The 26,572-nt window shown below is 43.6% G+C and overlaps 1 protein-coding gene and 1 pseudogene across 1 annotated transcript in view; one reads left to right on the top strand and one right to left on the bottom strand.

Moving 5' to 3' along the window:
• The window catches only part of LOC137322916 (putative nuclease HARBI1 pseudogene), a 201,874-nt pseudogene that overhangs the window by 66,294 nt on the left and 109,008 nt on the right, over positions 1 to 26,572 (bottom strand).
• Positions 1 to 26,572, top strand: part of ankrd55 (ankyrin repeat domain 55) — a 57,550-nt gene that overhangs the window by 29,545 nt on the left and 1,433 nt on the right. Inside the window, exons 10-14 of the mRNA XM_068001657.1 lie at positions 4,667 to 4,795; positions 9,495 to 9,679; positions 15,567 to 15,734; positions 18,670 to 19,337; positions 24,227 to 24,328. Of these exons, the coding sequence (XP_067857758.1) occupies positions 4,667 to 4,795; positions 9,495 to 9,679; positions 15,567 to 15,734; positions 18,670 to 19,337; positions 24,227 to 24,328 (1,252 nt within the window). The remainder of the gene's footprint in view (positions 1 to 4,666; positions 4,796 to 9,494; positions 9,680 to 15,566; positions 15,735 to 18,669; positions 19,338 to 24,226; positions 24,329 to 26,572) is intronic.

The raw sequence follows: 26,572 nt of genomic DNA, 5'->3' as shown, positions 1-26,572 counted from the left end.
GTCATATGTGGCAGTGGATTGAGATTGCCATCTTTAAACTGGGCAATAATTATGAAACTGCTCTGAAAATAGATACCATTACTAATAAAAGGGACAAGGGAAATAATTTGTCATGTAATGAGATTTAATTGATGTGCAATACAGAAAAGACCAATTGACAAGCAGCTTTGCTTGGACACTAAGGGAATCAAGGGTTATGGGGATAGGACGGGAAAGTGGAGTTGTGGTAGAAGATCAGCCATGATCTTATTGAATGACGGAGCATGTTCGACAGGCTGTATGGCCTATTCTTACTCCTGTTTCTTATGTTCTCCTCTTAGTGCTGCTTTACCAGGTCTGCATGCGAGACAGCGACCTTGAAACAAAGATACTAATGGGTCAGTGCAAAGCATCTGTAATGTCCCTACAGTTGAATACCTATCAATACTCACTCTCCAGGCTCACACTTGAAGAACAGTTTTGTGGCTGAGATACTAGAGGTCTGCTGGAACCCAAAGAATTGTAGCTTAGCGGGAGTGAGTACCTTCAAGACAAGAGGAAAGAAAATTGAAAGAAAAAAGAAATATTCCAAAGTAATCCAATACTAGAGTTCTATAGATCATCTTCCATGTAATCAATACTGTGTCATAAGCTTTTCGCCCAGAATTTGCTGTCAAAATAACAGTGAGGCTAATGGCGCTCACCATTATTTATGTGCAAATCATACAGCAACTTCAGGCAAGAGCTGATGCGCGGTTAAACACAGAAATCCAAAAGTTGCTGCCGAGAAGCGCTGCTCCGCCATTAGCTTTGTGAAAACGGGATCAATTAAAAAATTTAAAATTTAATTTTTTTTTAACTTTTTCTTTCTGTCTCTTTTTTCGCTCTCTTAACCCAATCTTTCTTTCCCCCTCTTTATTTTTCTTTCGGTACCTGATTTGACATCGAATTCACCCATTCTAACGACACTTACTTCTAAGATCTTAAGCTATTAATTTCGCAATCCTCCAATCTGATTGGTTAAGGAGATACACAGTTGTTTGCCCTGTTCACTCAGATCCCAGATGGCCTGTAGAGGTTGCTGCGCCATTTCCATCTCGCACTTCTAGCAACTTGTAGCACAAAATCTCATGGAAATTAAATGGGCAAGGGCATGGCTAATTAACGGCGGGTGCCATTCATTGATCCGCTACAGCAAATTCCGGGCCATAGTGTTGGTATAGCTGGGTGGTGCATAAATTAAGGGTGAGGTATTAATCCCATATCACATGCCATTTATTGTGTATAATAAACAATGGCCGTTTACAACCTTAAAGGCAAGGTGCCATTAACTACTGAATTGCTGCAGACCCAACACCGTAGACCAATCGGGTAAGATGAGCTCATCCATTCCTCTTATTGTATTTCAGGAATAGGACATAGCATTAATTATAATGCCAATGTATGTCTGTCTACCCTATTGTGCCAGATGCTTTTAGAGCCATTGCAGTGTAATATAATTACTTCTGGCCGTGTGCCATATAGATACTTATTCATTAGAGGTTATGGTAGACTCTTATTTTAAAATCTGAGATAGAATGGGGAGATTCATATCAGATCACCTGGTTTAGTCTGTATGCCACTTGTTAAACCCAGCTAATAATGTATGTAATGTAAGGAATCCATTGGCCTCTTTCTGTCATGTCAAATCAGTTATGCACACACATCAACTTGTTCAATTACCTCTTAAGCATGACCACTCTTTGCTTTCAGACATAGGAATTCTATTTGCCATCTGTTGTAACATATACTCAATAGTAATTACTCTACAATATCATTGATGAACTGCACGGGTGGGAGGAGGCTCGTGTACAGCATAAACACCGGCATAGACCAGTTGGGCCAAATGGCCTGTTTCTGTGCTGTACATTCTATGTAATGGCAAAGCAGACATTCAATGTCCATTTATTTTTGTTAAAAGTCACAGGCCTCGATTTTAACCCTTCCCGCCCAGTGGGAATGGTTGTGGGAGGGGTTAAAATCTCCAACCCGACACTTTCCTGGCCGTTTAAATTTTTACTACCCCAAATCAGGCCATCGACGAGGCTCACACCAAAGGCAAGCGGAAGCATAGTTAACATTCAAAAGTCGCAGCCCGATGACATCATCGGCACCATGACGTAGAGTTAACTGAACGTCAGGGGGAGTTCCCGCACTATCGGCTGCTCGGCAACACATCCAAGGCGGGAGCCGCCGACTGGCCGATGTAAGTATTAAAGATCTGCTCCTTTTAGAACTCCCTGTGAGCCAGGAGGAGCAGCAGTGCTCCTCACAGGCCTCTGTAAGGAGTCCTTGAGCCTCCCCAATCCTGGTCTCTTCCTCCAATCTCACTGGAACCCCCCATCCCCAATTTCATGCACAGCCCACCTTCCACTGGCTGCCGGAGACCATGGAGGACATTTGGTGGGGGGGCTGATGCCGGGAGGATATCGGTGGAGGTGTGGGGGGGGGGGGCGCTGATGCTGGGAGGACATCGGTGGGGAGACTGATGCCGGACGAGATTGGCAGTTACTCGAAGATGCAGAAGTCGGAGATAGGTCGAAGAGGTTAGAGATCAGGAGAAGAGATCGGAGGTCAGGTGAAGAGTCAGAGGTAGGTGGGGGTCCACCATGGTGGGGGGCAGGGGGGATCGAGCATTGGTGGGGGGGGATTGACCAATTATGGGGTCATGTCACACCAGATGAACTTGTTGGGCCTGGACGAAGCATTCTTGCTCCTGGCCCACAAGCAGTGCAATAAAGGCATTCACCTCATGAATCCGGCCCTTCCCGCCTGCTTTCACCTGACGTGAATCGGAAGCAATGAAACCCGAACAGATAAGATTAAAGTTGTTTTACTTTTGTAATACACAATAAATTAAGTACCTAAACTATTGCAATGATAAACACTGCCCCTTTAAGTATCGGCCCACCGGCTCTAAGTGGGGGTAGGATGTCCCAGTGTCTGGTGCGCATGCGCATCCAAACGCGCCTGGGTCAAACTCGGAAGTGGGCACATTGGAGCCGGGTTGAGGTCCCACTTCAAAAATCTACTATTTTCACTGCCCAATCGCCTGCAACCCACCCGTTCTTGCGGGTTAAAATTACCCTCTTGGTGTTTACATGCTTAAGTTAGCAAGCTAAATTGCCTAACTTAATTGGCCATCATCTAATTTCACTTAAAGACAACAATCAGGTTAGGAACCTAACCCTTCACACATTAAAATCTTGGAAAAGATCATTTTCAGTTAATAGCTTTTATAGTAAATATAACTGTTCTGCATAAATTCTGTCCATTTATCAGCAGTCAGTTGTAGTAACGTGTTAAGAAAAACTATTCACTAAAATACTTAAGGGTGATCATTTTAATTACAGTGCTGCATCCATTTCAAATTGCTTCCAGGATTTTTTTAAAATACCATAAGCAAAACCAATGAGAAAGTTGCTGCATGTAAACATTTTGATTGTTTTGTCAAAGAGTTCCCTGAAAATTTCTGCTTACGTAATTCTATCATTTACATATAGTAAATAGAAGTCTTATTATTCTAAATTGATCTTCTCCATATATAAAAACGAGAAGTGTAGAGAGTATCTCTTTCTGACTAGATGGGAGAATCACAAGAGGCTGTGTTGTGAATGTGTAGGACACTTTATTCATCTCATCTTTCAAATACTACAGGCACTGACCTAATATCCTTAGAGTACCACATCAAAGCTGACTTCCAACTTTTTTCAAATCATGAGTGGTGGCAAGGGGAAATTATTTGGCATTTTATATTTGGATCAGAATGCTATTAAGATAAGCTACATGTCTATATATCTGGTATTTTACTTTATCTCACGACATTTTACGCCCGAGGCCCTCCCGACTCAATTTTCAAGTGGGCCTCAATTTAGGTGGTTGCCTCATTAAAATATTAAAATCAGGGTCCTAAGATATGTTTAGGACCTCATTGCAATTTTGGTCTTCCTTAAAAGGACCACTGGTGGCCGCTGTTACATAGCTGTAACATAATGACAGGGTCAATTGGCGTTATGAACTTGAAAGTGAAGCCGCAAGCTCCCCATGATTTTCTGTCCATTAGTTTAATGGATGGAAGATGGAGCACCTGCCTGAATTCCCAAGATGAACTTCTGGTGGGCACCCCTGCTGGAACCATGATTGGTAAAGTTACCCCTATCTAGTGATTCCATCAGGGTAACCTTAAAGGCAGACAGACAACAGCAGGAGGGTGAGTCTTTTAAATTATTTTTGTGGGGCCAGCAGAAGCACAAATGCCCCATAAATATTGTCCTGCCCACTTTCGTTCCATCCATGGCTTCCCCACCCTCCTGCTGTTGTCTGTCTGCCTTTAAGGTTACCCTGATGGAATCACTAGATAGGGGTAACTTTACCAATCATGGTTCCAGCAGGGGTGCCCACCAGAAGTTCATCTTGGGAATTCAGGCAGGTGCTCCATCTTCCATCCATTAAACTAATGGACAGAAAATCATGGGGAGCTTGCGGCTTCACTTTCAAGTTCATAACGCCAATTGACCCTGTCATTATGTTACAGCTATGTAACAGCTACAAGCCAGTCATTGTTTAATTTATTTTGGGACACATTCCAAATAAAAAAATTATTTCAAAGCACAAGCCAGTTTTTAACACTTGTTTCCTTATGATTCAGGGTATGACCCCACTTCATTGGGCTGCTTTTCATAATCGGCCACAGCACGTCCAGGCCTTACTACAGAAAGGAGCTGACCCAACATTGGTTGACAAAGACTTTAAAACAGCCCTTCACTGGGCAGTGCAGGTAAGATTATTTTTCTAAATCAAATTCAGTTACTTAAAGTAGGATTGCTGGTTCTTCTGAAGGCTCAAGAGGTAAATGAACTGTATGATTTGGAACCAAACCATAAAGACCAGGAAGATCTTAGATTCAATTCCCGGTCTGTTCTTAGTTAGCTGCTCTTAGGTGGCATACAGCTGGAATACTGCAATTGACCTCAGTGTCTTCTGGCTAGGTAAGGCAGAGAAAAAAAATCAGGCAGAGTTCCTTCTCTTGACTGACATCTAAAAAAGGGAGATCTTCACTGGGGGTAGAAAATTAAATTATATCATATTCATTACATAGATAGTGAGATGGATGATACAGTGTTGCACTTATAAGCAGAACAGTACTCATCAGGGAAACTAATAAATATGTCACCTTTCTAAATAAATCACTGTCTAACAAAATACAATGTGATTTAACAAAATACATTCCCTTTGTAATAAGTATATTGTCTGCAGTACAATCAGATAGTTAAATACAGGCTACACAATGGAGCTTTAATTATTCCAATAAGAGATGCTTTTCAGATTTTGGAGTTGTTGGAGAGTTTAAAAATATAAAATTTTTCTCTCTCTCGAACCAATCTTTCTTTCCCTCTCTTTAGTTCTCTTTCTGTACCTGATTTGACATTGAATTCACCCACTCTAATTTACACTTCCTTCTCAGTCCTTGCGCTGTTTATTTCTCAATTCTTCAATTTGATTAGTTAAGGAGATACACAGTTGCTTGCCCTGTTCACTCAGATCCCAGATGCCCGGTTTCCCTCCCTGCGATCACCTCGCACTTTCTACAACTTGCCACACAAAAAATTTTAAAACCTAAACATGCAAAGGCAAGTCTAACTAATGGCAGATACTGTTAGATGCCCTGCTACAGCAAAATTTGGTCCACTATCTCCATGCTGTAATCCTTTCATTTACATAAATCTATATAGGTTTGCACTGGTCTTATATGAGAATAACAAGCAAGGCTTTATCAAAGTATTAGCATGGATCATTTTCAAGTCTAAGAAAGAGAGAACTTAAATTTATATAGCGCTTCACAGCTAATGAATTACCTTTGAAATGTAGTGGCCGATTTTCGGGTGAAGGAGTGGGTGCGTTGGGGGTGGGGGGGCTCTGAAAATCACTGAAATGCTGAGCAGGTTCGGAGCCCGGCTCCAAGCTGCTGACTTCCAGGTTCCCCAGTGACGCGTCCGGGGGCGCGTGTGCCTCCCGAATGCGGAAGTCCCACTGGCAATTAAAGCCGGCAGGATGATAATTTGCATAGTTTGTCAGATAGTTGAAGTACTTGAACTACTTGATTGACTCAACATTTTGGCAGGGGTGAGATTTTGAAGCATCCTCAGTGTGTTTCCTATGCTATGGGAAACACTCCCTGTTACAAGAGACGTGTTTCAGCCAGCAGCCAGTGGGAGTGCAAATGATTATTTGACAGGTGGGGAGAAAACGTCATTTATTGCAGCAGGGCACACTGTCATTTCAGACAAAGTTTTGGCTGCAAGACCTTTGTGTTTTCATTCAAAATTCTTACTTTCCACCCAAAACTCTGCTGCGCAAACATATTTAACTACTTTGCGGACCCCCTCAAACTCACACCGTTAGGATGGGGGGGCGCCAAGGCTGCATTCACCACTACATCTGAGGACGAGCAACATCACCGGCAACAGGCACGTTGTCCAGCTCCGCCATGTGGTAATCCACAACACAGTGCTGCGCCACAGGCCCCGCACAAGAGCACGGAGGGCAACAACAGAGAGAGCGAACTCGCAGGAGGAACTACCCTCGCCACAGGGTCTACAGACTGAGGCTCAGCTTCCTGGACCTCTCTGAGGAACACTGCATACAGAGGCTCAGAGTCAGTAGCCAGGTAGTCGCAGACATCTGCAGCCTCCTTCATGCCGAGCTGCTCCAAGCTGGGCCGAGTAGCATCTCCTTACCTGTCGCTGTCAAAGTCACCACTGCCCTCAATTCTTCGCCTCAGGATCATTCCAGGGTGCCACTGGGGACATCGCCGTGGTCTCTCAGTTGTCTGCATACAAGTGCATAAGGCAGGTCACCGACGGCTTGTTTCGCAGTGCCTTGCACTACGTCAACTTCCCCATGGACGACCTCAGTCAGACGGAGAGGGCAGTGGGATTCCACGCTATGGCTGGCTTCCCACGGCTGCAGGGTGTAATCGATTGCACCCATATAGCAATACGAGCACCTCAACACGAGCCAGGATTGTTCATCAACAGGAAGGGCTATCACTCCATCAACAGTCAGCTCGTTTGTGACCACCGCAAAAAATTCCTTCACGTGTGCGCCAGATACCCTGGCAGCTGCCACGATTCCTTCATCCTCCGGGAGTCCAACATCCCACCCCTCTTCCACGCACCGAACACCCGTAAGGGCTGGCTCCTCGGGGACAAGGGATACCCCCTGCACACGTGGTTCATGACACCTCTGAGGAACCACATCACTGACCAACAGCGTTAGTATAACGACAGCCACATCGCTACCAGGTCCACAACTGAGCATGCTATAGGGCTGCTCAAGATGCACTTCAGGTGCCTTGTTCGTTCTAAGGGAGTGTTTCAATACGCACCAGACAGAGTGGGACGCATTATAGTCGTGTGTTATGTCCTGATCAACATGGGACAACAGAGAGGGGTGCCACTTGAGAAGGCCCCATCCACATCTGCCACCCACATAGAGGAGGAGGAGGAAGAGGAGGAGCAGGAGCAACCCATGGGCAGAACAGCGGCTCACCTGGATGCTCGTGAGGCCAGGGAGTCATTGATATGTGAACGGTTCTCCTAACATCAGACAGTGTGAACAGTCCAGTCCTCATACCACCTGGATAGAGCAGTGCCCACACCAGGCCACCCACCCCCACCCCCCCCACTCCCTGCACAAAACAGTCCTGCAGCTACACATACACCCACTGTAGAGTGACTCAATGGGTGGCATCAAGTGTTGGCATTCATGGTGAACCTCATGAAAGGGCCTTACTACAGAAGCCAGTCAAGAATGGCTAAGATGTGACAGTAATGGTGACAATAATAATATTTAATGTGAGTTTAACAAAAAGCTAATGTAAATAAAAAAACATGACCAACCGCCAAACACCCTTGTGCATCCCCTTCATGCTTACAAAACCTTTGCCTTTCGCTTCCGACTACTTCTACATGGTGCATCCCCTGTGGCTGCAGCAGAGGTAGTGGCAGGTTGCTCTTGTTCATGCCCTGACCGAATCGATGCATTGGGCCTACGCCCTCTGGGTTTTGGCACCCGTGAGGGCCCCTCCAAAGACTGCTCCACCTGCACCTGTGCAGGGGCAGACTCGGCCACCTGGAGAGGAAGCGGCGAGTTCTGGTTGAGAGGGGGGCAATTGGTGAGACGTGGGAGCGCTTTGAGTGGCATCCCCACTTCCATGTCCCCTTTCGCCATCATCCCTCCCCTGGGCCAGGCCCACACCAGCTCTACCACTCTGCTGGACGACAGTTTGGAGGACATGTGTGAAGCCTTGTAAGGCAAGTGCTAGTGTATTGGACTGCCTGTTTAAGGCGGCAGAATGTTGTTCATTCTGAGTCCAAACGGCCGTTGTCAGGGCCTGAAATGGACTCATTTGTTAGCCATGCTTGAAGCTCCATGGAGGCTAACCTTCCCTCCATTGCAGATATTCCTGCACTTACCCGCGACAGTATGTCAGAGATGTCCTCACGTACCTGTGACACTATCTCAGAGAGTTGCTCACGTCCCTGCGACAGTATCTCAGAGATTCCCTCCTGTACCTGTGTCACCATTCCACTCATGCAGGAGTTGGACTCCTCCATCCTCTGCGCTATTGTGGAGAGTGCGCGTGGCACCTGTTCCAGCAGCTCGCAAATGTGCTGCTGCCCCTCGATCATTCTCCTTTTAAAGGATGGCCCCCAGGGTTCAGCACCTGTGTCCAGCTGAGCAAAGCCTGGAGAGGAGTGCTTCCACCGACGCGGAGTCTCCACAGCTGCCCCTGCCACCAGTGTCTGCTCATGCTCACTGGTGTGGTAACTCACCATGTGCGACCCCAACTAACTGCGGACTGGGACCAACCAAGGTGTGTGTGTCTGTGCTGGTGGATGGCTCGCTCAGATGTGACAGTGCACCCTCAGAGGCTGGCAGGTCCTCTGAGGAATCGCCCTCTGATGTCACAGCTGTCGTTGAAGGCCCTGTAAATACTGAAAATACTGAAAATAATTTAGAAGTTTGGCCTTTAAAAAAAATGCTTTCCCAGTGGCTGTGCTGGCAAATGCATTGGTCAGTGCGAACCTAGGAAGATGCCAGCTTTGATCCGCAGTCTGTGTTAAGTTAGCTGATCTTAGCCAAGTCAGCAGTGAGGGTGCCACAATTGCTGTCAGCCCCGTGTTTGTGGATATTAAACAAAAGTGGATTGTGATGCCCTCCACAGCCAAATAGCCTAACAACACTCACTGTTTAGGCTCACACAGGAAGAATGGCCACTATACAAGACACCACAGAGTAACCTGTGGAATTATAAACCAGCATGAGTCACCACCTTCAGAAGAGAAAGCAGACTATTTCTCTTTGATAGTTTTGTTCATGGACCAGTCAACAGAATTTTTTTTGTAGTGCTCAGAATCACTAGATCTAATTTTGCAGTATTTTTTAATCCCTTTATTTGTACTTCTTGCCAGAGTGGGAACAGAGTCATGACTTCTATCATTCTAGATCATCACGTGAGTCCATCTATCATAAACTATGATGATGAAAATGGGAAGACCAGTGTGCATATAGCAGCAGCAGCTGGATACAGTGATATCATCTATGAACTGGCAAGAATTCCAGAGTGCAACTTGCAAACACTTGATGTGGATGACAGGTACTACATCTATATCTACTCCAAACTGATGCAATATCTTCCATTTCTGTTACATAATTAATTCATGCAAAACAAACTTCAAATTATACCGATACATCACTTATTTAGTATGCACTTAGTGACCCACAAACTACAACTATCCTGGAATTCTTTTCAGCATCCGAGTATTGTCCTAACTGTCACCATATCCTGGCTATCTAGTCTCACCCAGGACTTGCGAATGCTCCGCGCATTAAGACACAATGCCCAACCTGTATAGACCCAACTTGTTCAATCTTTCCACATAAGACAACCCTTCCATACCTGGAATCAACCTAGTGAACCTTCTCTGAACTGCCTCCAATGCAAGTATGTCCTTCCTTAAATAAGGGCACTAGAACTGTACGCAGTTCTTCCTGCGGACATACTTGCATTGGAGGCAGTTCAGAGAAGGTTCACTAGGTTGATTCCAGGTATGGAAGGGTTGCCTGATGTGGAAAGATTGAACAAGTTGGGTCTATACAGATTGGGCATTGTGTCTTAATGCGCGGAGCATTCGCAATAAGGTAGATGAATTAACAGTGCAGATAGGTATTAACGGTTATAATATAGTTGCGATTACGGAAATATGGCTGCAGGGTGACCAAGGATGGGAACTGAACACCCAGGGGTATTCAATATTTAGGAAGGACAGGCAAAAACGGAAAGGAGGTGGGGTAGCGTTGTTAGTAAAGGAGGAAATCAATGCAATAGTGAGGAAGGATATTGGCTTGGAAAATCACGATGTGGAATCTGTATGGGTGGAGCTAAGAAACACCAAGGGGCAGAAAATGTTGGTGGGGGTTGTCTATAAGCCCCCAAACAGTAGTGGAGATGTAGAGGAGGGCATTAAACAGGAAATTAGAGACACATGCAAGAAGGGTACAACTATAACCATGGATGACTTTAATCTACATATAGATTGGTCAAACCAAATTAGCAATAATACTGTGGGGGAGGAATTCCTGGAGTGTGTACGTGATGGTTTTCTAGACCAATATGTTGAGGAACCAACTAAGAACAGGCGATCCTAGACTGGGTGCTGTGCAATGAGAAAGGATTAATTGACAATCTTGTTGTGTGGGGTCCCTTAGGGAAGAGTGACCATAACATGATTGAATTCCTCATTAAGATGGAGAGTGATGTAGTTGAATCCGAAACTAGGGTCCTGAATCTAAATAAAGGAAATTACAAAAGTATGAGGTATGAGTTGGCTATGATAGATTGGGGAACTTTACTAAAAGGGATGACGGTGGATAGGCAATGGCTAATATTTAAAGAACGTGTGCAAGAATTACAACAATTATTCATTCCTGTCTGGCGCAAAAATAAAACAGGAAAGGTGGCTCAACCGTGGCTTACAAAAGAAATTAGGGATAGTATTAGATCCAAAGAGGAGACATATAAAATTGCCAGAAAAAGCGGCAGCCTGAGGATTGGGAGCAGTTCAGAATTCAGCAAAGGAGGACAAAGAGATCAATGAAGAGGGGAAAAATAGAGTATGAGAGTAAACCAGCAGGGAACATAAAAACGGACTGTAAAAGCTTCTATAAATATGTCAAGAGAAAAAGATTAATGAAGACAAATGTAGGTCCCTTACAGTGAGAAATGGGAGAAATTATAATGGGGAACAAAGAAATGGCAGAACAATTAAACACATATTTTGGTTCTGTCTTCACAAAGGAGGACACAAATAACCTGCCAGAAATGTTAGGGAACCAAGGGTCTAGTGAGAGGGAGGAACTGAAGGAAACCAGTATTAGTAAAAAAATAATACTAGGGAAATTGATGGGGCTAAAGGCTGACAAATCCCCAGGGCCTGATACATCCCAGAGTACTAAAGGAAGTGGCCCTGGAAATAGTGGATGCATTGGTGATCATCTTCCAAAATTCTATAGACTCTGGAACAGTTCCTACAGATTGGAGGGTGGCAAATGTAACCCCACTATTTAAAAAAGGAGGGAGAGAAACAACAGGGAATTACAGACCAGTTAGCCGAACATCATTGGTGGGGACAATGCTAGAGTCTATTATAAAAGATGTGATAACAGAACACTTGGAGGGCATTAATGGGATTGGACAAAGTCAGCATGGGTTTATGAAAGGGAAATCATGCTTAACAAATCTACTGGAGTTTTTTGAGGAGGTAACTAGTAGAATAGATAGGGATGTGGTGTGGTGTACTTGGATTTTCAGAAGGCTTTTGATAAGGTCCCACACAAGAGGTTAGTGTGTAAAATTAACGCACATGCGATTGGGGGGAATATACTGGCATGGATTGAGAATTGGTTGACAGACAGGAAACAGAGAGTAGGAATAAACGGGTCTTTTTCCGGGTGGCAGGCAGTGACTAGTGGGGTACCGCAGGGATCAGTGCTTGGGCCCCAGCTATTCACAATATATATCAATGATTTGGATGAGGGAACTAAATGTAACATTTCCAAGTTTGCAGACGACACAAAGCTAAGGTGGAATGTGAGCTGTGAGGAGGATGCAAAGAGGCTCCAATGTGATTTAGACAAGTTGGGTGAGTGGGCAAGAACATAGCAGTAGAACATGGATAAATGTGAGGTTATCCACTTTGGTTGTAAAAACAGAAATGCAGATTATTATCTGAATTGTGATAGATTGGGAAAAGGGGAGGTGCAACGAGACCTGGTTGTCCTTGTACACCAGTCACTGAAAGCGAGCATTCAGGTGTCAGCAAGCAGTTAGGAAGGCGATTGGTATGTTGGCCTTCATTGCAAGAGTACAGGAGCAGGGATGTCTTACTGCAGTTATACAGGGCCTTGGTGAGACCACATCTGGAGTATTGTGTGCAGTTTTGGTCTCCTTATCTGAGGAAGGATGTCCTTGCCAGGGAGGGAGTGCAACAAAGGTTTACCAGACTGATTCCTGGGATGGCAAGACTGGCGTATGAGGAGAGATTGGGTCGACTAGACCTATATTCACTAGAGTTTAGAAGAATGAGAGGTGATCTCATCGAAACATATAAAATTCTAACAGGACTAGACAGACTAGATGCAGGGAGGATGTTCGCAATGGCTGGGGAGTCCAGAACCAGGGGTCACAGTCTCAGGATACAGGGTATGCCATTTAGAACTGAGATAAGGAGAAATTTCTTCACTCAGAGGGTGGTGAACCTGTAGAATTCTCTACCACAGAAGGCAGTGGAGGCCAAGTCATTAGATGTATTCAAGAAGGAGATAGATATATTTCTTAATGCAAAAGGGATCAAGGGATATGGGGAAAAAGCGAGAACAGGGTACTGAGTTAGTCGATCAGCCATGATCATTTTGAATGGCGGAGCAGGCCCAAAGGGCTGAATGGCCTACTCTTGCTCCTATTTTCTATGTTTCTATGTTCTATACTCATTTGGGCATAGAAGAATGAGAGGAGATCTTACTGAAACATACAAGATTCTGAGGGAACTCGATAGGATCGATGCTGAGAGGATGTTACCCCTCATGGGGGAATCTAAAACTAGGGGGCATAGTCTCAGAATAAGGGGTTGCCTGTTTAAGACGGAAATGAGGAGGAATTTCTTCTCCCAGAGGGTTGTGAATCTTTGGAATTCTTTACCCCAAAAAACTGTGGAGGCTGAGTCATTGAATACATTCAAGGCTGAGTTAGACAAATTTTTGATCAACAAGGGAGTCAATGGATATGGGGAAAGGGCGGGAAAGTGGAGTTGAGGTAAAAATCAGATCAGCCATGATCTCATTAAATGGCGGAGCAGGCACGAGGGGCCAAATGGCCTACTCCAGCTCCAATCTCTTATGGTCTTATGGGATCCTGTTTAAATATGCAGATCGGGGCCCGATGATGTCATCGGGACCCGATCTGCCATTTTAGTCGGAGGCATAAGCAGGGGAGCAGTGACGGCTTCCTCGTCAGGCTAATCCTGCTGGGAACTGGATCGTGGGCCAGAAGAGGCCCTGGCAAGTAAGTTTTTAATTTTTTTTAAGTTTCCTCGTGGGCTCCCCCCCCACCCCGATCACCTTCGCCACCCCCCCCCCCACCCCCGACCGCCCCCTCTTACCACTTACCTGACTGCTGTGGAGGGATCCCGCAGGTCCCCGGCTGTGGCTACCTCCCTGCGATCTTCTGTTCCCGCTCCCACCCTCCGGCCAGGAAGTGTATCTGGCCAGGTTCGGGCAGAACTCCGATGAAAGTTATGGTAATGAGTCCTGGCCGTTAAAATCGTCCAGGCCTACTCGTCCCTGGTCTCCCTGGGTGTGCCGTTCGCTTCGGGGTTTGCCCGCACCGTACCAGCCCCCCTCTCGCCTTGTACAATAGCTTCCATTTTTATATTGTGTCTTGTAAAATACCTTCCAATGTGCTTCACAGAGTAAGGAAAACAGGTGCCCATCCAAGAAAGTGGTGACCAAAGGATTGGTCAAAGAAATTAGTTTTGAGGAGGTGTTTAATAAAGGAAGAGTTGGGGAGGTGGAGAGATTTAGGTGGAGAATTCCAGACAATAAGAACCAAGAGGCTGATGGCTTTGCTACAATTGGTGAGGCAAAGGAGGGGGGTGCACAAGAGGACTGAGTCAGAGGAATAGAGTGTTTGGAGGAGAAAATAGGATGGAAACATGGACTGGAGGGGCAGTAGTTTGATCTCCCTCTCTCTGAATGTCTGATATCAGCCAGGCAGCTGTGGAGAGGTGTTGAGCTGAGGCCAGCTGCCTTGTTACAGGAAGGAGGCAGATTTTCAAGGGGGATTCAGCTCTCACCCACCTCCTAGCATTCGGTATAAGAGGTATGTGGGATCTGGGTGCAGCTCATCTGCATGTCCTCTCACCCTCAGTAGATATAAGGATCAGCAATGTAACCAGAAAGAGAGAAAATTAACAAAAATATGACTGCAATATATCCTTCAAAATGTTCCTTTTTTGACTGTTCCAACAATATAATAAATCATAAGTTCACAAAGAAAGAAAATAACTTGCAATTATATAGCATCATATCACATCCTCGTAACATCCCACAGCTCTACATATCTAATTAATTACTTTTAAAGCTGCATCACTGTTGTATGTAGGCAAACACGAGAGTCAATTTGCGCACAAGAAGAGTCCATAAAAGTAGGCTGAATAGCTCGTTTATCTGTTTTTGATAGATTTTATGAATCATTTTCCAACTTTGTACCCAAACATTGGACATTATGATGTTCTGATGGTTCCAAAATTGTGCACAGCACACTCCTGAACTTATAATGTGCAGTCCCACTAGGCAAGGCTTCCTGCTGGGAGCATGATGTTAGAGAATTACCTCATATTCTTTTTTCAAATTTGTATTTTTTAATATATTGCTGCTTGCATTAATTGGTGCAATTTAAGCAGTAGTGAACTTCCCCGCTGATTTGGTGTAATTCGATCTGACATTTTGCACATTCTCAAAGGTAAAAGAGAGATGCTTTGCTCGTGTAGACAGCAGGACAGGCAGCAGGCATCCTAGTCCTAGATATCTGCCCTGAGGCTCCAAAGCTTTAAAAATTAAGTACCAGACAGGATTTGATAGTCTGATCTTGCTGACAAACTTGCCACGTACGCCAAAGGAACAGCTGTCTTCCAGCTTTAAGTCCACACATCATGAGCCTCCAACAGTTTGCTGGCAAGTGACTCAAATTTCCAATTTCTGCTCATTACTAGGACAAATTTACACTTTAAACTGAAAGATTTTTTCTCCTCTCAATTCTTCCCAGGAATTTTCCCCATTTAGCTTTCCCACTGTATCTCAGACTGAAGTGTCTGATCACAACAAATCATTATTGTGCAATGTGCTAAATACCAGTAAGGAATTTATGAACCATGTTCAAATCAGTGATTTGTTGCTTTTTTTGATGTGCTTTAATCTGTTTTCCCTAGGACGCCACTTCATTGGGCTGCTGCTGCAGGGAAAGCAGATTGTGTACAAGCTTTGATGCAGCTGGGGGTGGACAGCAGTCCAAGGGACATCAATGAAAACACTCCTCTGACATATGCAATGTACTGTGGACACACAGCATGTATCAAGCTGTTCTCACAGGAAAATAGGTAGGTTGCACATAAACCTATCAATTATTTGTGAGAAAAGAATGTTGGATAAATATAACTCTGATGTACAGGATATAGTACTACTAATGTTCAAAGAGATGTTTTTATATATTTTTTGTGCTTATCAAGCCGAGGAATTTTAGTGCTAGTGAATTGACGAAGTTTATGCTGTATTTTCAGCACATAATGTCAATTTACCACAGGCTAGATACAGGATAAAGTTTCATCTACTCTACCCGAGCAATGGGGCTTAACCCATTTCCCACATAAGCCATCCTTATTGAATCTAAGTGAGACGGTTAATGTTGTGCGAATTAGTGCAGAATTATGAATGGCTTTGTACTGTGAATTTTTATCTGCTAAGAACTGGATTGAGTCTGTCCAAATTTATTCAGATCCCTTACAACTGGAAAGGAAAGGATTCTCATCCCATCATTCTGGGCAGAATTGAAAGCAAGGTCTGACAAGTGGAGGGACAGTTTCAACTCACTGTGCAACTTAGCCCCTTGATTTTACAATTCAAAAGGCACCATAAACAAGTGTGATATGGCACAAGATGAAAAATAAAAATGGTGCCATGAGACAGACATTTACTGTGAAAATAAAACTGATGCTAACACAGATGGCAAATACATTGACCCAGCTATAATCTAGATTACAATATTATAGAGATACCAAGAAAATTAGTAAATCAAATATCTTAGAAAAGTAGTATCATGAACTAAGAAGTGAAATATATAACAATGCACATTTGTGTAGACGTTTAAGCTAAATAAGGATGGTACCAATATTTATAATGTCCTCGAATAAATCAAAAAGAAAATTGGTCCAGTAACACTTTTGCTTGGCTGTTAGCAAACATTACTGAAAGATTATCATTCTTCCTCACCCTTCCCAAAAATATTCTTCCTTTCCCTCCTCTCCTTTTCAGAATTCAGTGACTCTTGGTGGGTAGAGTCCCACAGGCATTTGCAGCTCATCCAATTGGCATTCTTAATGTGTGACACCATACTCTATCCAAAATGCAGCTGCTCATATCTTATCCTACACTAAGACCCACTCGTCCATTAGCCCTGTCCTTGTAGACGTATGTGGCTCCCTGCTCTTCCAACTTTGGCCTTCTGTGGATTCCACCCTCCCTCCGTCCACTTTTGGTAGCAGAGCTTTAGCCACCTAGACGTTGACTGGAACTCCCTTCCGAGACCCCACTGCCTCTCTATCTCTCTTTCCTTTTTTAAAACCATTCTCAATACCTATCTTTTGTCCCAAATTTTCAATCATCTCTCTGAAACTCTCTCTCCTGGTTCAATGGTCTAGATCAGGCTGGCCTTTATTGGTTATTGAAGACATCTTTGAGCTGTTCTTGAAGGTAGTGTTTATGAGAAAACGTATGCATTTTTAACAGTCTGCTAACATAAACAAGGGAAAATGAATTCCCATTTAGAGCACAATGAATACACTAAGAACAACTTAAACTGCTTGAGGTAACATGGTCCTTCCACTAGCATTTACTTTTGAATATCTGAGTTAAAATCATGTCCACTGAAGAATAGAGAACACAGTGGTTGGAGGATGGTGTAATCTTTCAGGTGAAACATTAAACTGATACTGTCTGTTCAGAATTCCACGGCACTATTCGAAGAAGAGCAGCGGAATATGCTTGATATTCCATCTGACGTTCTTCCCTCAACCAACACCACCTAAAATAAACTAACTGGCCAGAACTGCAGCTGATCCTCAAAGAAAAGTTAGCCAAAGCTGAATTTGCTGCGTAATCCATGTGAAATCATTGTTTATTAAAATTTTGGAAAGAGTGAAGTGTATAAAAGAACATGCCCTGTAGGACATCAATAGCAACAGTAACACTTCATATAAACTCAGCATCTGCCAGAATTACTGTTATAGAGTCATAGAGTCATAGAGTCATACAGCACAGATAGAGGCCCTTCGGCCCATCGTGTCCGCGCCGGCCATCAGCCCTGTCTACTCTAATCCCATATTCCAGCATTTGGTCCGTAGCCTTGTATGCTATGGCATTTCAAGTGCTCATCCAAATGCTTCTTGAATGTTGTGAGGGTTCCTGCCTCCACAACCCTTTCAGGCAGTGAGTTCCAGACTCCAACCACCCTCTGGGTGAAAAAGTTCTTTCTCAAATCCCCTCTAAACCTCCCGCCTTTTACCTTGAATCTATGTCCCCTTGTTATAGAACCCTCAACAAAGGGAAAAAGCTCCTTAGTATCCATCCTATCTGTGCCCCTCATAATTTTGTACCTGAACTAAATGCATGTGCTCTAAAAAATATCAATAAACAACACAGTAGCTGTAACTCAACACCAGATTTCCATCTGAAAACCTGAGTTCAAATTCCAGCTTCAAATAATAATTAAGCTCCGCGTCAGGAGTGAGTTTTGCCAGTTCTCAGCTAGGACACCAGATAATACCTCAGAGTTGCAGAGTTCCTCATCTTGTAGGTATGGGCGAATCGACAGGAGACCTATAATACCCCACATGATGCACATTCTATCAACCAATAGACTGGGAATGGTCATGGCAGACATCTTCAGCCCAAACTGAAGAACAACAGATAGACAGGAAAGACTGGGCATGTAAAAGGAGATTTTTTTTCTTAAGTGCCATTTGACAATGTCTATAGGTAAGGAATGTAAAGTGAAGATTTGGTGAAGGAAGGGCTTTTAGGAAGAAAAATGAATAAGTAACAATAATTACAAATAACAAGCCATTAAAGTAAGGAACTGGAGATTGCTATGTAAAGTATAAAATGTTTAATTTTACCTGTAAAGTGGCAAATTACTGTAAACCTATAAAGATCTATGGTTATTTTATGCTTTAAATAGTATTCACTTGTGAAAAACTTAATAAAATCTGTTTGTAAATTCTGGAATGTTTGATTTAATTTTGTTTCTATTGAACACAGATCTGAGCCTGTTAGACAGCAACCTTCACAAAGCAGCAAGAAGAAGGAGGGGCGCTTCAGTGTATTGAACCAGATATTCTCCTGTAAAAAGAAAAAGGATGAGCAAAAGAGCAGTCGGAAAGATAAAAACAAGGACAGATACCTACGAGATGAAACTTCTGAAGTAGATGACATTATAACCACCTTTGATTGCATCATGGATCCTAACAATAGTGATGTCCTGGAGGAACGGGCAGAAGAGAGTAGATTGAGGAAAACACCTTCAGAGCTAGCAACTCAGAAATGTCAGTCATCAGAAAAAAAACAAAAAGTATATAAAAGTCTTCCCCCAATACGGACACAGAGCCTCCTGCCACTAACTCTTAGCAATCCTCTGTTTTTAAATTCCACTTGCACAGTTAAGAGCACAGACAGTAAGCCTAGTACACACCACTTTGCGCACAGGTCTCAAAAAAGCCGCAGTGAACATGACTTGTTTGAGAACAGGACCGGCTCTCAACAATTTTTGGATGGTCCGTGGGCAAAAGACACCAATCACATTTTGCCCCATAAAACATGGACTGCACTTCCGTCAGCAAAGCTGCTGGAGGTTTTTCTGCAAGAAAGAGTCAAACATATGGAACTCTCACGTCATCCTCACCTTCCCTACTTACACAGCAACCCCCAAGGTAACTTCTAAAATGTTATAATTTCAATGATTGCATTTATATAGCGACAGGAAATTGTGTCAATTTGCAGATGACACAAAACGTGTAAGGGTAGTAAACAGTGAGGAGGATAGTGATTGGCTTCAAGAGGATATAGACAGACTAGTGGCATGGGCGGACATGTGGCAGATGAAATTTAAAGCAAAAAAATGCGGAGTGATACATTTCAGTAGGAAGAACGAGGAGAGGCAATATAAACTAGAGGGCACAATCCTAAAAGGGGTACAGGAACAGAGAGATCTGGGGGTATATGTGCACAAATCGTTGAAGGTGACAGGGCAGGTTGAGAAAGTGGTTAAAAAGCATACAGGATTCTGGGCTTTTTAAATAGAGGCCTGGAGTACAAAAGTATGGAAGTCATGATGAACCTTTATAAAACACTGGCTTGGCCACAATTGGAGAACTGTGTCCAGTTCTGGGCACTGCACTTCAGGAAAGATGTGAAGGCCTTAGAAAAGGGTGCAGAAGAGATTTACTAGAATGATTCCAGGGATGAGTGACTTTTGTTACGTAGTTAGACTGGAGAAGCTGGGGTTGTTCTCCTTGGAACAGAGACGGTTGCGAGGCGATTTGATAGAGGTATTCAAAATCATGAAGGGTTTAGACAGAGTAGATAGAGAGAAACTGTTCCATTGGTGGAAGGGTCAAGGACCAGAGGACATAGATTTAAGGTGATTGGCAAAGGTGACATGAGGAAGAAATTTTTTACACAGGAGTGGTTAGGATCTGGAATGCATTGCCCGAGGGAGTGGTGGAGGCAGATTCAATGATGGCCTTCAAAAGAGAACTGGATAAGTACATGAAAGGAAAACATTTGCTGGGCTATGGGGAAAGGGCGGGGGAGTGGGACTAGCTGGATTGCTCTTGCACAGAGCTAGCGCGGACTCAATGGGCCGAATGGCCTCCTTCCGTGATGTAACCTTTCTATGATTCTATGATTCTTATGTCACAATGTCTTAAAATACTTAATGCAATGAATTACTTTGAAATGCAGAGACTGATGTTATGTAGGCAAAGCTCTGTTATTAATAGATAAAAGTTACAATATTTATACAGCACAAAGACAACATTTTATTGCCAGAATTCCGAAACTCATTCAAATGACGCTGATTCCTTTCTGAACACCGTGATGGTTTCAGAATCTTAAATGATATTTTGAGGAATATTTCCTGTTCAAAATATTAGAACCCAAATATGAAATGCAAATATGTCAAAGGCTTTAGCTCAGATTTTCTTCTGGCAGATATGTGGTTGAGCAGGATTTCTTCCCATTCAAATGACCCAGGACTGACCCCGCCAAATTTCCAGGTTCAGCCTAATTAGAATATCCTGGGTGAGCTCCCAGTATTGTCAATACCTCTGCTTGTCCATTTGGGGCAAGAAAGTGGCATACTGCTGCAGCATTTAAATACCTGCAACAACTTAATGGACCAGGCATCATCGAGAACCATTCTGTTTGGTAAACGGGATTGAGATTTGTTGCACAATGTCTGAGAGATCTGCTGCAAGTCACAGAACTCCCAAGTTTTCTGAGGCTTCAACACAAGTGTTACTGGCCCAAATATGTCTGAGGAGGAAGGCTGTCTTTAGGACAGAGAGGGATGGCTGTCAAAAGGTACAGTTGAAGGACGTGGCCAGTGCAGTCAGTTCCTCAAGAAGTTTACTGGCTTTACCAGGTCAAGCAAGTTGAGAAGAGTCAGGCATAGCTTACAAGAATACACTGTCCTAAGTATGTTTGCCGTTTACAATCAACTTACTTCAGTGTGTTGATATGCTTCAAGAATTTATCATTAATGTCCAAGAGGTACTTCAGGTCCTTTTACAACCCCAACCTTCATGTGCAAGTGTTCCCTCACTCACAGCCTTACATGAATGGATATAACTAAAAGCCTCACATGGTAAGTAATTACTCATTTGATGCAACTGTTATCAGCCCCATTATGCTCTGCCTGACATCAAGTTTAACTGGCTATAATGGTAGCCAGAGGATAATTTTCTTAAAGGTCCGGAACATTTTGAGGGGGGAAAGGGAACAGCCAGAAGTCGGGGTCCATGTGGGAACCAATGACATAGGAAGGAAAAGAGTTGAGGTCTTGCAGTCAGAGTGTCAGGAGCTAGGGAGGAAGTTAAAAAGCAGTACTTTAAAGGTAGTAATCGCTGGATTACTCCCAGTGCCACACAGTAGTGAGTATAGGAATAGTAGGGTAAGACAGGTTAATGCATGGCTGGAGAAATGGTGCAAGAAGGAGGGCTTCAGACTCCTGGGCCATTGGGACCGGTTCTGGGGCAGAAGGGATCTGTTCAAAATGAACGGGTTGCACCTCAATAGACCTGGGACCAATGTCCTCACAGTACGGTTAACTAGTGCTGTGGGGGAGGGTTTAAACTAATTTGGCAGGGGGATAGAAACCAGGATGAAACATTAGAGAGGAGAAACAAGATGTACAGAAGACTGGGAGAGACAAATAATACCAGAGTAAAGAATAGTTCAGAAATAGGAGGGATCAGGCAGGGGCAAATGCGAGGCAGTCTAAGATGAGTTTGGAGTGCATGTGCGTAAATGCACGTGGCATGGTTTTTTTAATTCATTCATGGGATGTGGGCGTCATTGGCAAGGCCAGCATTTATTGCCCATCCCTAATTGCCCTTGAGAAGGTGGTGGTGAGCCGCTGCAGTCTGTGTGGTGAAGGTTCTCCCACAATGCTGTTAGGTAGGGAGTTCCAGGATTTTGACCCAGCGACGATGAAGGAATGACGATATATTTTCAAGTCAGGATGGTTTATGACTTGGAGGGGAACGTGCAGCTTTTGGTGCTCCCATGCGCCTGCTGCCCTTGTCCTTCTAGATGGTAGAAGTCGCAGGTTTGTGAGGTGCTGTCAAATAAGACTTGGTGAGTTGCTGCATTGCATCTTGTAGATGGTACACACTGCAGCCACGGTGCGCGGTGATAGAGGGAGTGAATGTTTAAGGTGATGGACGGTGTGCCAATAAGCGGGCTGCTTTGTCCTGGATGGTGTCGAGCTCCTTGAGTGTTGTTAGAGCTGCACTCATCCAGGCAAGTGGAGAGTACTCCATCACACTCCTGACTTGTGCCTTGTAGATGGTGGAAAGGCTTTGAGGAGCTGGCATAATTCTTGCAAAATTCAGTACTACTAGTCGCAAAAGAGCTGGACATTGAGTGCAATTCATTCCTGTTGGCATAGATCAAGGAAGCATGTATAGCAATATGGGTGCAGTCTGTGACTCCTTACACACTGAGGAATCCTGCCATTCTGTAAAATTGCATTGTCCTGTCATGCAGCCGCTGGTTGTCCATGGGAAAATGAATGAACTGGCTTGCTGTAGCAAACAACACTTTATGCATCTATGCACAGATGAGTGGTGTTACTAATGTCTCCAGTGGCGGCTTGGATTGACGCTGTAGCATTGAAGGTGGATGTGACCTTCGCAGCCATTAGAAGTGCAGTGCCAAAGGTGGAGATTGGTTGCAGATTGAGTGGCAACATGTGGCATAACTTACTGATGGCTTCCGTTATGAACTGTGATCTCTGCAAGCACAGCTGCTGGGCCAGCAGGAGGTAGGAGTGCCATGGTTTATATATTCTGGAGTGGGAGGTGTCAGCAGGTGGGTGCCCCCTGTGGTCCCTGACCAGCCTGGCTTCCTCTTACTTCAAAAAACAAAGATATTGAGTATTCAGCAGGTCAAAAATGGGTAAGGATCCAACATAATGGGTCCCATTCCCATTCCCATTCCCATTCCCACCACCCCCCCACCCCATCTGCTGCAAAACTTTCTAAAAATTGGGTAGTATGAAAAGAAAAATCCATCTAAAATGAAAATGATTTTTTCCAATAATTTATTTACTAGTACAATGTCACTGAGTTTGTGTCAAACAACTGTAATGTTACAAGTTGAAATTCTCCAATCGTGATAGTAGCAGCAAGAAAAGATTTTGAGGATGCAATTAAAATGTACAGTATTTTGAATGGTGAACACTCGCTGGACTCTTTAATTAATTGTATGATATATTACCTTGTGTACTGATCATTCTATCTCTGTGTACAATCTGCTTCTGCTGTTTATTTTTCATCTTGTTTGTTAAGAATACTTAAGATGGATCTTCTGCAATGCATTAGAGGAAGACCTATCTGCACAATACACATACACACTCATGCAGTAGCTGCTTGGTACATAAAAATGGAAATCACAAGGGTTTACACATGAACCTGTCCTGATATCACTGCAGATGTGGTTAGACATGTCCACAAAGTTGTTTACTGGCTCAAATCTTCCAAATTGGTCCATTCATGGGTTCTCTATGCAATTGGTGTCAGTAAATATGCTGATTGGTCCATTCCTAGTGATATAGACTGGATGCAGGGAGGATGTTTCCCCTGGCTGGGGGGTCCAGAACGAGGGGTCACAGTCTCAGGATACGGGGTAGGACATTTAGGACTGAGAGGAGGAGAAATTTCTTCACTCAGAAGTTGGTGAACCTGTGGAATTCTCTACCACAGAAGGCTGTGGAGGCCAAGTCACTGAATATATTTAAGAAGGAGATAGATAGATTTCTAGACACAAAAGGCATCAAGGGGTATGAGGAGAGAGCTGGAATATGATATTGAGATAGAGGATCAGCCATGACCATATTGAATGGCGAAGCAGGCTCAAAGGGCTGAATGGCCTACTCCTGCTCCTATTTTCTATGTTTCTATGTTCTATGTTTCGTCAGAAGTATGTATCAAAACAAAATCCCAAAGGAAAATGGATTCTCATCCATATGACGATATTAAGAATATACATTGTACTCTATATTTGTTATTCACTTTATATTCTCTTTTCTCTGTAGGAGAAAATATGCAGCGAAACCCCCTTGAGAGAATGAAAATAAAAGATTCAATTCCGGCACGGTCCTGCCTAGCTCCTATTGCTGACTACTGTGCTCGTAAATGTAGGTGAATATTTATAAAGTTGTCGCTACAAATCATCTTAGTAAAGTCTGATCATATCTGATAGGTTCTGTATGATTTTTTTTACATCTTGGGGTTAAAATTCTCAGTTCGATATTTCCAACTAAAACGTGAGCTTGCATACAAAATGCAATTTCTCATTTCGCACTCATGCTTTCTCATTAAAGTTATTGAGAAGAGGAATTTCGCCCCACTTGTACTAATTTGTACTTTATAAATGATATTTTGGTAGCCTGGTATTGCTACATTTTGCCACCATTTCTTTATGTAACTTGGAAGTGTAGTAAACAGTGAGGAGGATAGTAATAGGCATCAAGAGGACATAGACAAGCTGGTGGAATGGGCAGACACATGACAGATGAAATTTGACGCAGAGAAGGTTTACTAGAATGATAGCCGGACTTCAAGGGTTAAGTTACAAGGAGAGATTACACAAATTGGGGTTGTATTCTCTAGAGTTTCGAAGGTTAAGGGGTGATCTGATCGAAGTTTATAAGATATTAAGGGGAACAGATAGGGTGGATAGAGAGAAACTATTTCCGCTGGTTGGGGATTTTAGGAGTAGGGGGCACAGTCTAAAAATTAGAGCCAGACCTTTCAGGAGCGAGATTAGAAAACATTTCTACACACAAAGGGTTGTAGAAGTTTGGAACTCTCTTCCGCAAACGGCAATTGATACTAGCTCGATTGCTAAATTTAAATGTGAGATAGATAGCTTTTTGGCAACCAAGGGTATTAAGGGATATGGGCCAAAGGCATGTATATGGAGTTAGATCACAGATCAGCCATGATCTTATCAAATGGCGGAGCAGGCACGAGGGGCTGAATGGCCTACTCCTGTACTTTCTTTTCGGAACATTGGAAGAAGAAAGTCTAAGACTGGTTTGCAGTGCATGTGTGTAAACGCACAAAGCATGATAAACAAGGTTGGTGAGCTGCAGGAGCAAATAGCCACATGGGAATACGATGTCATGGTGATAATGGAGACCTAGCTCAAAAATGGGCAGGATTGGGTACTAAATATTCCTGGATAGAAGGTGTTCAGGAAAGATAGGGAAGGAAAGAACGGAAGGGGGGTGGCAGTAATGATTAAGGAGAATATTGCAGTACTGGAGAGGGAGGATGTCCTCGAGGGGTCAAGGACAGAATCTATTTGGTTAGAGCTAAGAAATAAAAGAGGCGCCATTACACTACTGGGTGTATTCTATAGGCCACCAACTAGTGGGAAGGATACAGAGGAGCAAATTTGGAGGGAAATTACAGAGAGGTGCAAAAGCTATAGAGTAGTGATAACTGGGGATTTCAACTATCCTAATATAGACTGGGATAACAATAATAATATAAGAGGCAAAGCGAGGGAGGAATTTTTGAAATGTGTTCAGGATAACTTTCTTAACCAGTACGTTTCCGGCCCAATGAGGAAGGAGGCATTGCTGGACTTGGTTCTAGGGAATGAGGCAGGCCAAGTGGAACAAGTGTCAGTGGGGGAGCATTTAGGGTGCAGTGATCATAGGGTTTAGAATAACTATGGAAAAGGACATGGACCACTCTAAAGTAAAAATACCCAATTGGAAGAGGGCCAATTTTAATGAGGTGAGAACAGATCTAGCCCGGGTAAATTGGAATCAAAGATTGGCAGGCAAAACTGTATTTGAACAGTGGGTGGCCATTAAAGAGGAGATGGTTCGGGTACAGTCTAGGCACATTCCCAAGAGGCAGATAGAGTTTTTTGATGAGGTAACACGGAGTGTGGATGAGGGCAATGCAGTTGATATAGAGTATATGGACTTTCAAAAGGTGTTTGATAAGGTGCCACATGGTAGGCTTATCATCAAGATTGCGGCCCAAGGAATAAATGGCGCAGTAGCAACATGATACAGAATTGGCTAAGCGACAGGAAACAGAGTAGTGGTGAACGGTTGCTTTTCGGACTGGAGGGAGGTGTACCGTGGTGTTCCCCAGGGGTCAGTTCTGGGACCACTGCTTTTATTGATTTATATATTAATGACTTGGACTTGGGTGCACAGGGCACAATTTCAAAATTTGAAGATGACACAAAACTTGGAAGGGTAGTAAACAGTGAGGAAGATAGTGATAGACTTCAAGAGGATATAGGCAGACTGGTGGAATGGGTGGACACGTGGCAGATGAAATTTAAAGCAGAAAAATGCGAAGTGATACATTTCGGTAGAAAGAACGAGGAGCGGAAATATAAACTAGAGGGC

Source organism: Heptranchias perlo, chromosome 1, assembly GCF_035084215.1.
Source record: "Heptranchias perlo isolate sHepPer1 chromosome 1, sHepPer1.hap1, whole genome shotgun sequence".
NCBI lineage: Eukaryota > Metazoa > Chordata > Chondrichthyes > Hexanchiformes > Hexanchidae > Heptranchias > Heptranchias perlo.
This window is presented reverse-complemented; position numbering and strand designations above follow the sequence as displayed.